Here is a 14,133-nt window from a genome sequence, read left to right on the forward strand (position 1 = left end):
CTTTCCCCATCAAATGCACAGATTCCTTCAGAGAAAACGGGGCGATTTGCCAGGGAGAATTTATTCAACTGAACGTTTATTGTTTTAAACAACTTCGATTATAATAGAGTAAAACCAATGAATACATATTTTTACTTCAAAGAGATCATGTATTCTCTTCCTCCTACATATACAAGGTTATTTTCCTTTTTAAGATTTTTATAATCTTATTAATTACAATAATATATACTTATACATCTATATTTATGGATGTTTATAATATTTTGTGGTACCCTTAAAATATAGAATCTTTCTAACTACAACTATCAAATATATTATTACTCCTTTGTATAAATGTATTTGATTGTATCCAAAAAATTAAGATATAAACTAGTTATTGTGCATTTCTAGTTGGTTCTACGCTATTTTTCTCTCTGAGTGTGCAGTTTTCTTTTTTTAAAAAGGGGGTCCCTACCATTTTATCAATTCTAAAATGCAAATTTGTCACATTTTAGTATGTCTAAAATTGGAATGTCTTACAGTGGTTGTGTGTGACAGTTTAATTGGCAGCATTTTTTGTTTCTTACTGGTATGTAAGATAATTTATATTTTAATTAATAACAATCTAGATTCAATAATGTGCATTTAGAAAATCAGATTTTTCACTTTCATCCCCTCTCCTTTGCTGACTTTTTTCTTAACTAAAACCACGTACAAACAAGATATTAAATGTGTAGACACATGAGCAGAACATGTGGCGCACCCCATGGAGTTTCATGTAGAGTCCACAAGCATTGCACACAGGCTCGCCCTCAGCGTTTCTGCGCCACAAAGTGGTGGTTGTGGTGTGACAGTTGGCACAGGACAATCCAAGCCGCCGGGAGGAAGGCTAGAAAGCAGCACAAGAAAGTAAGTATACAGAATAAGTGATTTCTATGTATATTTCACACACATACATCAATGTATTGTGTCCCTGTCATCAACAAGCATGTACCTGGTTATTATAAGTAAGAGGCCCCTTGATAAAAAAATGTCAAGTGTAATTGGGTTGACCTTCCTAGACCAAGCAACTTGAGTTTTACAGCGTGTGCTGGATCCCATACATACATTTGGTTTGCTCCAGCATGTTAGTGTAGATTATAGAATAACCGGGAAGCAGTCACAATGTTGGCCAATAACTAACTGACTGCTGCCAGAGGTCTCAGGTATTAACAGTCATGAAATGCAATCACAAACAGCCTACAAACATGTTAAGTGGCTTTGGGCAGTCTCTGATTCACCTGAAAACTGGAGATAATCAGGTCTACTTCTCAGATATGTGCAGAGAAACAAACCAGAAACTTTAGAAGGGCTTATATATATATATTAATAGAAATGGATTTTGGAAAATGTATCAAACTTTTGGAAAGAAATATATTTTAATACATTCTATAATTATCATCATGATTGCCTGCTGCCTGAATCTTTGTATTATTCATTTTACGAACGATAAGCAAATTTCACGGCATTGCTTTAACACTGGCATTGTCTTACATACAGTGATACTGATATATTTTATTTACCCTGTCAGTACGGTACTCAACTTTTGTCCTATAAAGGGTTAAATGGTATTATCAGAAAAGGCCAACTGTCTGCCACTGTCACTCAGATTTCCATGTCCCCTTTATGCCCATCCGTTAACATCCTTTAACGGAATTTACTTCCTCCAAATTATTATGTGTGAATTATAAAGAATGACAATTTAAACTAGTATAAGTTCCTCTCCAGAAAATCTACATTTGTTTTTAAATTACCTAGATGGACAACTAAAAACAATGCAATGACTTCAGTAAAAAAATCTATGGGGAAAGTCCAGGGACCAAAGCAAGTTGAATGTTACAGAACTAAGGGAAGTTTAAGTTTAATTTAAGAAAAATTGTTGTACAGAATGGACAACAAAAATATAAATTGAGCATGTATTGAATATTCACAGATTAAAGGACAGAGATTTACAAATCCTTTGCTGGTAAATTTAAAATATAAAATTGAATTTTGCATTTACAATTCACATCTCATTATATTAATTTAGCATTATTATTTCCAGACAAATTATAAAAACCAAGAAAGCCTGGTAAGCCTCTTAGCACTACAACAACTTTTAAGAAGTCAATGCTGATAAAGAATCAATTAGACTTTGGGTTAAAATGCATACGCTTGGCTGACAGGAGAATTATTTGAGCAACTGCTTTGCTAAAATGATGAAAACATAAAACGTTACATATCAGGGCTTCTTTTCTTTCTTTTTCTTTATGGCTCAAAGAAAATAATTTCCTGGGAGAGCACTCCTTTCTCATCATAAATATAAAATAAGTAAACTGGGGACAGGAAGGTTCATTTTATAAACAGCTCATTTATGACAGTTTCCAGTGGAATTTGGAGCCAATGTGAAGCAAACTTCTTATCAGAATCTGCCATTATTAACAAAGAACTTTATGACTGTCAACTGCAGATCATAAGTGAAGCCAGTCCCCATAAACATGTGAAATGAAGGTGAACAGGTTATAAAAGTTCCTTGTAACAAGTGATCTCAGTTATATTCATTGCTGACAAGGAATTCAAGTTACACCATAAATCTCTTATTTTGCAATGTATTACAAGTTCAAATTCACAGTGATTGGTTCTGTACTGCTGGCTAAACAAACTTGGGGTTCAACATTCTATTTCTGAGAACTAAGCTGGATCCATCGAAACTATAAATAAGAAGCCCACAAGGAGAACTAATTGATAGACCCACCCTTCAATTGGTATCATTTATAACCCATTTACAAAGCATATTGGCTGACCTTGGCCGCTGCCAAGACACCTGCCACACAGAAGGAAAACAGATTCAGAGATGGTAAAAACTGTTTTCTTCTGGTAACAGTTATTTTTACTGGTAAGCACACAAAACAAATGGCACTAGCTAAATATGGATGTCACTAGAGCAAATTTATAATGCAACTAGAACCTAAATGGTTACTATTCTACCAGTTTTTCACTCGATCCCAAGAAAATGTTACCTTTCCGAGAGCTCAGCTAGGTCTCAGCTCAACGTGCCTTTCCAAACAAAATAATAATCAGCATCATTGCTCATACATTGACTAATACACGAAAGCAAGGAACTTGCCTGGAATATTTTCTAGCCACTGCTGTTTCTTTTTTAATGTGATGCATGTAAGAAAAATGAAAACCATAGGGAGTCAGGCACTAAAGTTAAGGATGCCCTTTGAAGAAAATTTTAAGCTGTGGGAGGTTGTAACAAGTTTAAGGCGCATACACTCATTAAATTAACCTTGGCCACTTTATTTTAAATGCATTAAAAACAAAACAACCATAAAACTAATTGCTTCTCTTTAAGGTGTCAGACTTACATTGTGATGCAATTTCACTCTAATCTATTTAACACAAACAACATGTGTAGCATTTGTTCCTGCTAATTAGAGTATAACAATTAAATAAATTACTGGGATACTTAAGATGTCTAGCATCTAACTGTAAAATATTCTACTTTAAAAGGTATTAGAGCGTGAGTGCTCAGCTAAACAAATGTCAGCCTTACAGTGGGGCTTGTGAAAGCTTTATTTTCTCTAATCATTACAGCAGTAAATACTCTCTCCTTCTAAAAAACACACATAACAATGACAATAAGAGATTAAGCCCTGAAGAAAATCAGAATTCCCATACTTTGAAACATAGTAACACATGTTTCGATTGGCAAAAATCCTCAACTGGAGAAGAACATACAGGCTGCATTTTTTCTCAAGTTCTATGCAGTTCTCTCAACAGCCAGATTTCAAAATAACAAAGGTTAGAGTAAATAAATTTTCACCAGACTCAAGGGCAGTCCAAAAGATGGATGGAATTTGGAGGTAAAACCTGTCCCATGCTAAAGAGGTTAGAAGGGACCCAGAGGGACTGAATCAAAGTAGCCCAGAATGAGGCTGTGCTCTGGGGAGAAAGGGGATGTGGGTTTATTGTTGTCATATCCTATTTGGGGGAGAATGTTATAAAGGAGCATGGTTTTTCAAGAATAAAATCCAAACCAGACCAAAGAGTACACAGTGAAAATATCTTCCTTCCCTGACCTGGGTCCGTATACTCGGGTTTTCTCCCTATAGGTTACCATTATTACTAATTTCTTATGTCTCCTGCCTGAATTATTTCAGTGCGTTTACAAGTACATCTAGACGTATGTAAATACAGATTTTTGTACTTAAAAAAATGGTAGCACCCTACGCCTTCCTTCTTCCCTCCCTTTCACGTAAGGACATCATTCCCTACGTGTAAACGTGGGGAAAGGCTGTCTTCGTTCCCCTGAAGGTGGTGTCGGGATAACCTCGCTCGGGCGCCAGCGGGCGAGCGCTGAAACGGCCGGGGAGTGAAGGGCACAGCTCGGTCGCCGCGCTCGGGTCAGCCCCGGGCCGCGCCGCGCGCACCTGTCCCCGCGGGGAGCGCCGGCCGGCGGGAGGAGCGCGGCTCGGGGCCGGGCCGCAGGGGGGGCGGCGCCCGCACTCACCACGCGCTTCTGCGGCTTGATGAGGGGCCGGCTCAGGCCGTTCATCTTGCTGTAGAGGCCGCAGGCGTTGCACAAGTAGTGGCCGGTGCCGTCCCGCCGCCACAGCGGCGTCTGGATGGAGCCGCAGTTCACGCACTCACGACTCTCGGGCAGGTCCTCCAGCAGGTCTGCGGCGACAGCGGGGACGAGAGGCCGGTGAGGCCGCGCCGCGCCCGCCCCTCCCCGCAGCACCCCCCCCCCCCCAAGACCCCAGCCTCCCTGGTCCCTGGGCTGGCGACGCGCCGCCCGCTCCCCAGCCCGCGCCCTTCCCCACCGAAGTTTCAGCCCAGCAGCCACGCCAGCAGCCGGCTGTGGATGTCGTCGCTATTGATCTGCTGACCATTTGTCCGACACTTCTGCACCCCTGGGCGCGCCCAGTAAAATCCCCAGGAAAGTCGGAGACAGGGCTGGAAGCCGAGCCGAATCATCTGCCTTGTGTCTCCAAGGACCTCAGAGTTGGGATGAGCTGTGAGGAGGTCGGTTTGGGTCCTCTGACCCCTTCTTTCCAGCTGTCCCCAAGCTTTTCGAAACTGAAATCCATCATAATTACAATATGCCACTTGCCAAAGCGGAGCAGACCATACACTATTAGCACTGATCACTGACCCCGCTCCACCCCACAAACATCCCCGGACGCAGTGACGCCGCCTTATTCACTTTTATCTCAAGTAATATTTAAAAGTACTTGCTACATCTGTCATCCTTCTTCTCCTCAATAAAAAATAGACAAATGAAATTAGAAGTACTGTTCTTGGGCACTTTTGTCAATTAATTAGAAAGTGACTCAGGTCTTCTGGGGGGGGGGAAGCACTAACACTAATAAGCATCGAGATAAATGTTAGGTGTGATTTTCACACCACAAGGACCAAACACTAAAATATTCCAATTTCAAAGTGGGTCTAATGGCTTCTATTTGCAAAATTTCTACAAATGGCTGGTACTTTATTGACTCAGAAAATTACTGAGATAGTCCTCGTGCCAAATAAAGCTATTTCCTATTTTCCTGGTCTAAAATTTCAACTTACACTATCTAAATTGTGTTTCGTCATTTTGCTATTCGGTTAGTTTTCGGAGTTCACAACCTAAACCTGTCAATGAAAAAAAGAAAATCTTAAGAGTCAATGGTTGCAACAACTCTTTCACTTTCCCTTAAATCGGTTAAATATGAATGAATAAATATTATCTAAAATGAGATACTTATTAATAAGCACTTTAAAAAAATAAATATCTCCTTCTGTTTAGCCGCATTTATATTATAGCGAGTTTAAATGTTCTAATTTGGCTTTCTTTAAGGAGCATTTCTGAATCAATGCTTAAAGTAAACAAACATTACACTTTAGAGTTTAATTTGGAGATTATGTGAGCTAGCAACCCTTTCGACTCCTTCTGATGCCCGAGCACTTTGCAGCTTGTTTCTACCATCAACTGTTTGTTGGAAAGATACTTAAATGTGTCTTTGGCATAAACACTCTTTTAATTCCATTAATACAATTTGCCCTACAAAACAAGTCTCCTTCCTCCTCAAGAAATAACTTGAAAAGAAACTAGCATCCTACACAACTGAGTTCAAAGTTGTCATGGGGACACTGCAACTTACAACACATCACAAAGATTTATTCTTCTCCGCCCTAAAAGCCACTATTGACTACGGTAATCAGTAAAATGCTCAGGACTTCAAGGACACTGAAGTTAAACAAGGTATTTGTCTTTGTTGTTGACTTTAAAATGTTACCTATCAGAGCCCCTTCTCCATAGAGGAGCCAGGCATTCCCTGGAGAACCAGCCCTCCGCAGGCCGCCTCTTCCCAGGCTGGGACAATAAAGACTCCCGGGAGAAGACAGTGGGAACTCTCCAGGTAAATCTCCCAGTCATCTGAAAACCCGAAGACAAAACTTAAACTCTTGGGATAAATAAAATTTAGGAAATTTGCTTATTTTTAATTAAATAAAATCTATAGCCCCCATTCTCTCCCACCCCTCACTCAGCAGCTACACTTCTATAGCTGACTAAAATTTAAAAACAGTTTTTCAGTAAAAATTACAAAAGCTGATTACAAAAATTACAAACTCACCCATCAGTTTCCCCTACTCATTATCCCTCTCCTAACCTGGCTGCCTTGGGTGCCCCTGGAGAGTGACAGACTCAGGGGAGAGAGGCACCGTCGTCTGTCGTCCCAGGGCCCCGAAAATGGAAGCTCCTCCAGTTCAGCAGAAGCTTAGGAGGGGACCGAAGGGCTGTGAGGACCCTAAGCTCGCCCCAGGAATCTCCACCACCAGCATCAGGAGAGGTCTCCACAGTGTGCAGGTTGAGAAAGCTCCGTGCTCAGGTTTTAGCCCTCCTGTTTGCTCAGATCAATTAAAGAGTGCCTCCAAAAACGGTTTGTTTAAAAAAAAAAATCAAAGTGGAGAACTAGGGAGTCCAGTTAGAAGGCTAGGAGGAGAGGGGTTGGGGGTCGAGGTCTCTCTAGCATGAGAACACCTGTGAGGACAAGCAAAGTTAGGGTCATTCGCCTCCCCCACCCCCACACTGGCTTTTTCTCAGCAGCTTCCTGCCTTTTTAAGACTCTTTATGCAAACGCTGGGTGTTCCCAAACCCCTTCCCATTTTTGGTTTTTGGTATTTTTTAAAACATACTCTGGGTCTACAGAAGATTTTTTTTACCTTTGCAGTGTCCTACCCAGAAGGTGAGGAAATGAGTGAAAGGACAGGCTAAGTTTAAAATGAAACTTATAACTCGCCTACAGTTGCACCCTACTGCCTCTAAAAGGATTTTCCATGCAGACCAGTTACTTTAAACATCCAAAGACTCCAATTATGGCTTTCAGACTACTGCTTTTTCTCAGTTCCTGAAAGGCTGGGAGACGGGGGAAGGAATACAGAGATCCCGCTAGGGTGCGTCTCGGTCAGGCAGAGTTGCAGGATCTTGCTCCAACTGCAGCTGCCCTGACCCAACTCACATGCCCTTTCGGATCCCGGCTGGATTCCTGACGGACAAAAGCCCCACCCCTAACCACCAGCTCCTTCCCACCTTTGAATAGTCCTCATCTTCCCGGCTCCCGGCTCCTGTGGCAGGAAGAGTGACAGTGTTGTGCTGTCTCAAGTCTCTACTCCCGAGGGCAAACCTCAACAGGCCCCCACCTCCACTCTACAGACAGTGAAGACGACTCCAGAGGCAGCTTTGCAGGGGAGAGAAGAGGGAATTTTGAGAGCCAAATCTTAGGGCCAGTGGAGGAAGAAAGGAAGGGCTTGTCATCAGAAAGCCTGCGCTCCCTCACAGTGTTACCAGGAGGGCTGGGCAAATCAGATCTCTCACTTTCAGGCCACTAGTGTGTCCAGTATGTCTTTTGAACACACAGTTGGCAATGCCTAACTAATCAGGGCTTTGTCCTAACTAATCAGGGCTCCTAAAAGACTTGCTGTCCCTAAATGGAGGGCTGAGGCTCCAGGAAAAGCCCAGGTTGGATACTTCAGGCCCATGTGCCTCCTTCGTCCTTGCCACCTCTGTGACTCCCACAGTTTCTCTCAAACAGCCACACAAGAAAGTTTTATCTTAGGAGACAGGTTATCAAACATGTTAGATATAAGGAGAGACCTGTGAAAGCATAGAAAAGGGCGCCGGATGCTGCGGCTGAGAAAAGAAGCCTGAGCGCCTTTGTCAGGCCAGACAACACAGTCACTCCCTCCCTACCTGAGCAGAACAAAACGCTTTTCAAAATGGGGTGTTTCCAGGTATTTTGGCAATTGTGTTGCCCCAGTGTACCCCAGACACAGACATGAAAGTATGTGTGGAATTGGAAACGGAAAAATTGGTGGACTGAACTCCAGGAAGAATAGATGTGGGAGCTCCAGGACCCCGGGGTGCCAGCCTGGCAGGGAATGCAGGAGCAGCCCCAGACCCCGGGCCCAGCTAGTGCCACGCAGAGGGCCCCTCCGCCAGCTTCCCCTGGGACCGCCACAAGGCTGACCACCAGCCCAGGTGTCCTCTCTCTTCCCCCCTCACGCGCGGGAGGGGACGGATGCCAACGGGGTCCTTAGGTCCTCTTCCACTGTGGAGCTCTTTTAATACGCTCCTTGGGGAAAACGCACACAACTGCTCACCTCTGGAGAGTTAAACGGGGTGAGGCTGTGTGCGATCTGAGGAGAAGGCGAATCCAGTGCCCAGCACTCTCCTAAACTCACCCCCCATGGAGTCTCTCTGCTCCTTTCGCGCGAACTAGGGTCTGGGACCGGGCTCCGGCCCTGTCGCTCCGCTCCCGGGCTCATTTTTCCCAACTGCCCACCTCATTCACTGTCTATTAAGTCCCTCGAGCTTCTCCACCGCGCCGAGGTAGATATGCGTGTTTAGCCTCTTCGGTGGGAAAGACCTGAGACAGTCCGCAAAATAGAAGCGCCCCATCCACACTGCCAGACTCCGGGCTGCCCCGCCACGGGTCCGCAAATCCTGCCTGGGGCCACGCCGCCTCTGGGCACCCAGGCAGGAAAGCCCGGAACGCAGGACCCTGTCCAGGGGCCGCCGCACGGCCGCCGGCGCCCCGGCCCTCGGCCCCCGCCCGCGCGGCGCGCCCTTACCTGCGCTGGGGCCCCGCGGCACGGGGAGCGGGGCTCCCGCGCGGCTCTGCAGGCTGTGCAGCACCGGCGTCTCGAAGGGTCCGGCGGGCCAGGCGGGCGTCAGCGGCGCCCCCACGTAGGGCGAGTAGGGGCTCGGGTGGTGGTGGTGATGATGGTGGTACGTGCCGTTCAGCGGCCGCGCAGCCGACAGCGAGCCGTACTGGTGCTCGCGGCCGCCCATGGCCGCCAGGCTGCCGCCGCCGCCGCCCACGCCGCCCACGCCCCCGCCGCCGGCCGCCGCGTAGCCGCCCGGCTCCCGCGCCGCGCCGTTGGCCATGGGCGGGCTGGGCGAGTAGGGAAAGCGCGCAGAGACGTGCGCCGCGGCCGAGCCGGCGCTGCCCGGCCCCGCGGCCCCACCGCCCGCCGCGCCGCCTCCGCTGCCGTACGGGGGGCTGTCGGCCGAGGCTTGGGGCCAGCCGGGGTGCGCGCCCGCGCCGCCCGCGTGGTTGGCGGGCCCGTTGCCCGCCCCCTGCAGGTACGGCAGGCCGGGCAGCATGGAGCCCACGCGGGTGGTGGGCACGTAGACCGGGGAGCTGGCCGCCGCCGCTGCCGCCGCCGCCGCCGCCGCCGAGTGCACGAAGCCGCCGGGCGCGCCGTCGTAAGCGGCCGGCCCCTGGCTGGAGAGGGCGGCGAGGGTCTGGTACATCTCCTCGGGCTGCTCGGGTGCGAAGGGGCTCAGCTTGGCGCCGCGGCTGGACCACAGAAGCTTGCTGGCCGTCGCGGCCTGGTCGAGGTCAGTGAAGAGCAGCAGGTCCTCCCAGCTCGACAGGGCGCTCCCGGGGCCAGCGACCCCGGGCGCCGAAGGTCCGTGGGGAGCCCCGAAGGGATGCGAGGCGTAGGGGCTGAGCAGCAGCGAGCGCGCCGGGGGTCCCGCCGCCGCCTCCGTGTCGAGCTGCGGTGTCCTGCAGTTGCCGGCGCCGCCGGGGCCGCGCTCCCCACCCCGGGAGCAGCAGGAGGAGGAAGAGGAGGAGATGGGGGAAGGCGGCGTGGAGAGCTCCCGCGCTGGAAAGGCTCCGGAGTCGCTGGCGTCCGCAGCCGCGGCCCCGAAGCGCTTCGGCAGGCACCAGCCGCCGTCAGTCAAGGCCATCCACGGTCCGGCACCACTCCAAGCTGACTTCTAGCTCCTGAGACGGAGGAGGTTACGGGGGGGATAAAGAAACGGCAGGAGAAATAAAAAGGAGTTACCAAAAGCGCAGGATGTACATCTCGCTTCCACTCCCTCTTCTAGCTAAAGAGACTCCTCAAAGATCCCTTTTCTGCCCTGGGCGCGGGGGTTGGGGAAGGAGATGGGAAGGGAATGGAGCCTGCGCAGTCGCCACAGGGTCCTGCAAGGACCAGGATACCCGCCCTCCCTCACCCGCACCGCTTGGGTCCCCTCGCCCTCCCCGCCCACCCACTCCGCAGCATCCTTCATCCGCGCGCGCGCCAGATCCCAAGGGTGATTACGAGGCTGGCCGAGGTTTCCCTTCTGCCCCATCGCCTCCCTCGTGGCCGATGGCACACAAAAGAACTTTTTAAGTGGCTGTGCGTGTCGGCGCTGCCGTATCCCGCCTTCCTGTGGGTGTCCCTCGCCCGGAATGCTTCAGTGTGACGGTTGCCCGAGTGAAAATCATTAGCGCAAGGAAGGCAACCTGTCCCCGAAAACGAAACCGCCGCGTTCCCATACTGGCTCTCCCAGAGCTTCCCGGACTGCGCTGACGAGACGGAACGCGAGCCCCAGAGAAATGCAACTCAGCCCAAGGAAGGTGGGGCGCCGGGGCGGGACGACAGTGTCGGACCTTCCGGGCACAGAGAGGGGTGCCCGCGGGGCCAGAGTCACGCCCAACCCGCGGCCCCGCGGCCCTGGCACACCTTAGACGCGGCTTGCGTCTACAGCCACCAGCGCGTGCGCTCACACCGGCCGGGCCACCCCTGCCCACCCCGCGGTCATCCCCAGCCACGGAAAGGCCAGACCGTTCCGGAATCGGACGTAGCGGGGTGGAGCGGAGCGCAGAGAAAAGGAGGGGGAAATGCAAGGGGGGACGTGAGGCCACCCCAAAGGGGAGAGCAGGAGGAATGACAGGGAGCCTCGGAGGGGTCGGGGGAGGGAGGCGAAATGCAGCCGAACTGGCCTCCTCTGGGCTGCTTTTCCAAATCGCTTCGGCTCATCGGAGATAACCACACTAAAATTAATGCCCACACACAGACCCAGGATAGATAGCAGGAAAGAAGTCTCTTTGCCCGCCTGACTGCCGGCTCCCGCCCCTTTGCGCCGAGATAACTCGGAGATAAGGCTGCACACAGATAAGCGCTTCGGTGAGAGGAAAAGACACCAGAAGTTGGTTCGCGGTGTCCTGGGAACAGGGAGCCGCTAGAGCCTGCCGGGAATGGAGAAGGGAGACACCCTCGGAGCCGACCGCGGCCCGCAGAGGGCCGAAGAGCCCGAAGCCAAGGGGCCCGCGACGGGTGGGGGGGTAGAGGGGAGGAGAGAGGGAAGCATGAGCAAGAGGAAGCAGCCGAACCTCGGGTGGGCGCTGCGCATGGAGAACGGCCGCGGCGGAGGGTGCTTCCGAGCGCGGAGAGCGGCGGAGGGCGCCGGCAGGCGAGCGCGAGTCCGGGGTCTGCGCGGCGCTGCTGGTGAATAAAAAGGAGAGAGGAGGCGCCTCTTACTGCTCTGCCGGAAAACTGCAGCCTGCGCTCCTGATTGGACTCACCGAGCCCTAAACAAACAGCGCTCGCCGAAGGGTGCCAGGCTGTGGGTCGGAACTGCGCTCTGCGAGCAGCTGGGCGCTGGAGGTGAAGAGGAGGAGGAGGAGGAGGAGGGAGCGAGGGGAGGAGAGAAAAGAGGGTGGGGAGGGGACGGCAGGCGGTGGGGGGAGGGGAGCGCGCAGCCACAGCAGACAATGAGCGCCGTGCAGCCTGCGGGTGTGGGCTGACCCGCGAGCACTGTACTGGGAGCGGGGGCAGGTCCATCGAGGGGGCGCCGAGCCCGGGGACGCTGGGGGAGGGGCGAAGGTGGCAGAACGCCTGACCTGGCTGGCGACCCACACCCATCCTGCGACGGAGCACCTTCCTCCGCCTCCAGTTACGCATTCACGGGGGGGGGGGGGAGTGACACGGGAGGAGTTGGCTGTGCACTGCTAGGCGCAGCCACGGCGGCGGGAGGGACGCGCCAGCTCCGGGGTCAACGCGCCCCCAGAATGAGGGGGAAAGTGCTTTGCTCCGCCGGCCTTCCCCGTGCCTCCCTCCACATTAAATGAGCTTTTTGTTCTGCAATTGTGTGTGACCGACCTTAAACTTTCCCCGACGCCCTCTCGAGACCCTGGGGCTCAGGTTGTGGTGGCCGTCGGGGGTCGAGTCTCCCATGATACAGGAAAGAAGGAACTCGCGTGCGCAGCTCCCTCTCTCTGCCCTGCCTTTTAGAAGTATCCTAAATGCCTGGCAAGTTTCGGGAAGTTCGCGTCGGCACTCCCCAGCCAGCCAACCTGTGGGAACTTTCAATTCGGGGTCGCGGCGTACGGAAAGGTTAGTTCAGGAGGTGCGCAGAATGAAAAAGGGCTGCCCCGCCAGTCGCGCCCAGAGATGCTCCCCGAGTTTTGGGGTCCCGTTTGCTCTGAGCTTTCCCTGGGGAGCCTCAGGTAAGTCTCAGATAAGTCCGTGGAAAGAAGGGGGTCACCTTGCCTGGACCCAGCGCGAAATACGGCTTCCCCACCCCCACCCTCACCCTCACATACACACCCCTTCTTCGCTGCCTCCAAATGGTTATCACAACTGTGTACAAACTGACACGGTCCTTAGCGGGCAGAGGGACTGGAAGTGAACGTCGCGGGGTTATCGGCGCCGATCTGTCAGCGGCGAGTCGAGCGGCCGCAAGTTCGTCCGCAGCGGGAGCCGTGATGTACGTCTCCTTCCCTTTCGCTCATGGAGAGAATTTCTTCCGACAGACGTGACCCCAGAAGGCTGCCGAGAGAGAATTCTAACTGGGGCAGGAGGGGTTGTTTGGTGGGAATGGATTTTTACGCTTTTTTTTTTCTCAGATAAATAGAAGTAAATGATTTTCTAAAGGTCAGTCTCCGTGAAAGCGTTTGGGCTGTTTGGTTTTTTTTTTTTTTTTTTTTTTAATTTTTGTGTTTTTCCAGTTGGGGAGGCCAGAGGAGCCTAAGCAGAGTTGAACGGGGTAGGCAGGGGCACCGTAAAATGTGGTGTGGAGAGACGGAGAGCCCCCGTCGTGAACGTCCTCTCAGTCTAGCTGTGAGCTGTGACCTGTGTCCTGGGGGAGAAGGGGACAGGGCCTGGCAGCGCGGGGCAGGAGGGCACCGAATCGAGCAAGTTGGCGATAATTCTTTTTCTTTTTTTCATTCTTCGTTGTGAATTGCTACCAAACACTTCTGAATTTTAAATGGCTACTGAGAAGGTCCATAAACCGTTCTCATCCCATTTAGTCACTTTTATTACATTCCTCTGTGCCTCCCCCAATCGCTGCGGCGGCTCCCAGTTTCCATGTGGCCGCAGTTCCGAAAGACTGAAGGTAGAAAACTCTGGAACGGGGACTGGCGACCGGAGCAGGATCCCGGGGGCTTTAAAATTTAACCTGAGTTCGATCGAATGCGACTACAGAAGAGAGAGCCCTGCGTCCGCCGTCCACTTGCCTCCGACCAGACTTTCGAATGCCTTTCTTTTGATTTTTACGTGAGTTCCGACCAAATTTTTAAGTAGACTGAGTTTTGCAGAAGCTCATTTGTAAGCAGTTCCAGAAATGTGGGCATTTGATTTCCTCCGAGTCCAACTGTTTTAAAGTGTTTCTCAGGTTTGTTCTTAAAAGCAAAGTTTTCTTTTTAAAATTCACATCTCCAGTGAGGCGATTTCTAATGCAGACGAGTTAACAAATCCTTTGGCTAAGTTCGAATCCAGCCTGTGAACAGCCCGAGGAGACGGAGCCCTGGCGTGAACCTAATTCCTGTTGTGTGTGTGTCTTTATATTTGCAAGGACCGGGA

General features: G+C 50.8%; 1 protein-coding gene across 4 annotated transcripts in view; it reads right to left on the reverse strand.

The window, feature by feature from the left end:
- The window catches only part of GATA6 (GATA binding protein 6), a 35,765-nt gene extending 23,801 nt beyond the window's left edge, over positions 1–11,964 (reverse strand). Inside the window, exons 1-4 of one of the 4 annotated variants that reach the window (XM_070627475.1) lie at positions 11,661–11,964; positions 9,121–10,283; positions 4,514–4,680; positions 743–868 (exon numbers count right to left, since the gene is read on the reverse strand). In XM_070627475.1, coding sequence (XP_070483576.1) covers positions 743–868; positions 4,514–4,680; positions 9,121–10,246 — 1,419 coding nt within the window. In that variant the 5' untranslated portion in view covers positions 10,247–10,283; positions 11,661–11,964. Of the gene's footprint in view, positions 1–742; positions 869–4,513; positions 4,681–9,120; positions 10,284–10,790; positions 11,607–11,660 lie in introns of those variants that run through there. The other 3 variants (XM_070627478.1, XM_070627476.1, XM_070627477.1) reach the window with 3 other exon arrangements.
- Positions 11,965–14,133: the final 2,169 nt, after the last annotated feature.

Source organism: Equus przewalskii, chromosome 7 (assembly GCF_037783145.1).
Source record: "Equus przewalskii isolate Varuska chromosome 7, EquPr2, whole genome shotgun sequence".
In the NCBI taxonomy this organism is placed as follows: Eukaryota; Metazoa; Chordata; class Mammalia; order Perissodactyla; family Equidae; genus Equus; species Equus przewalskii.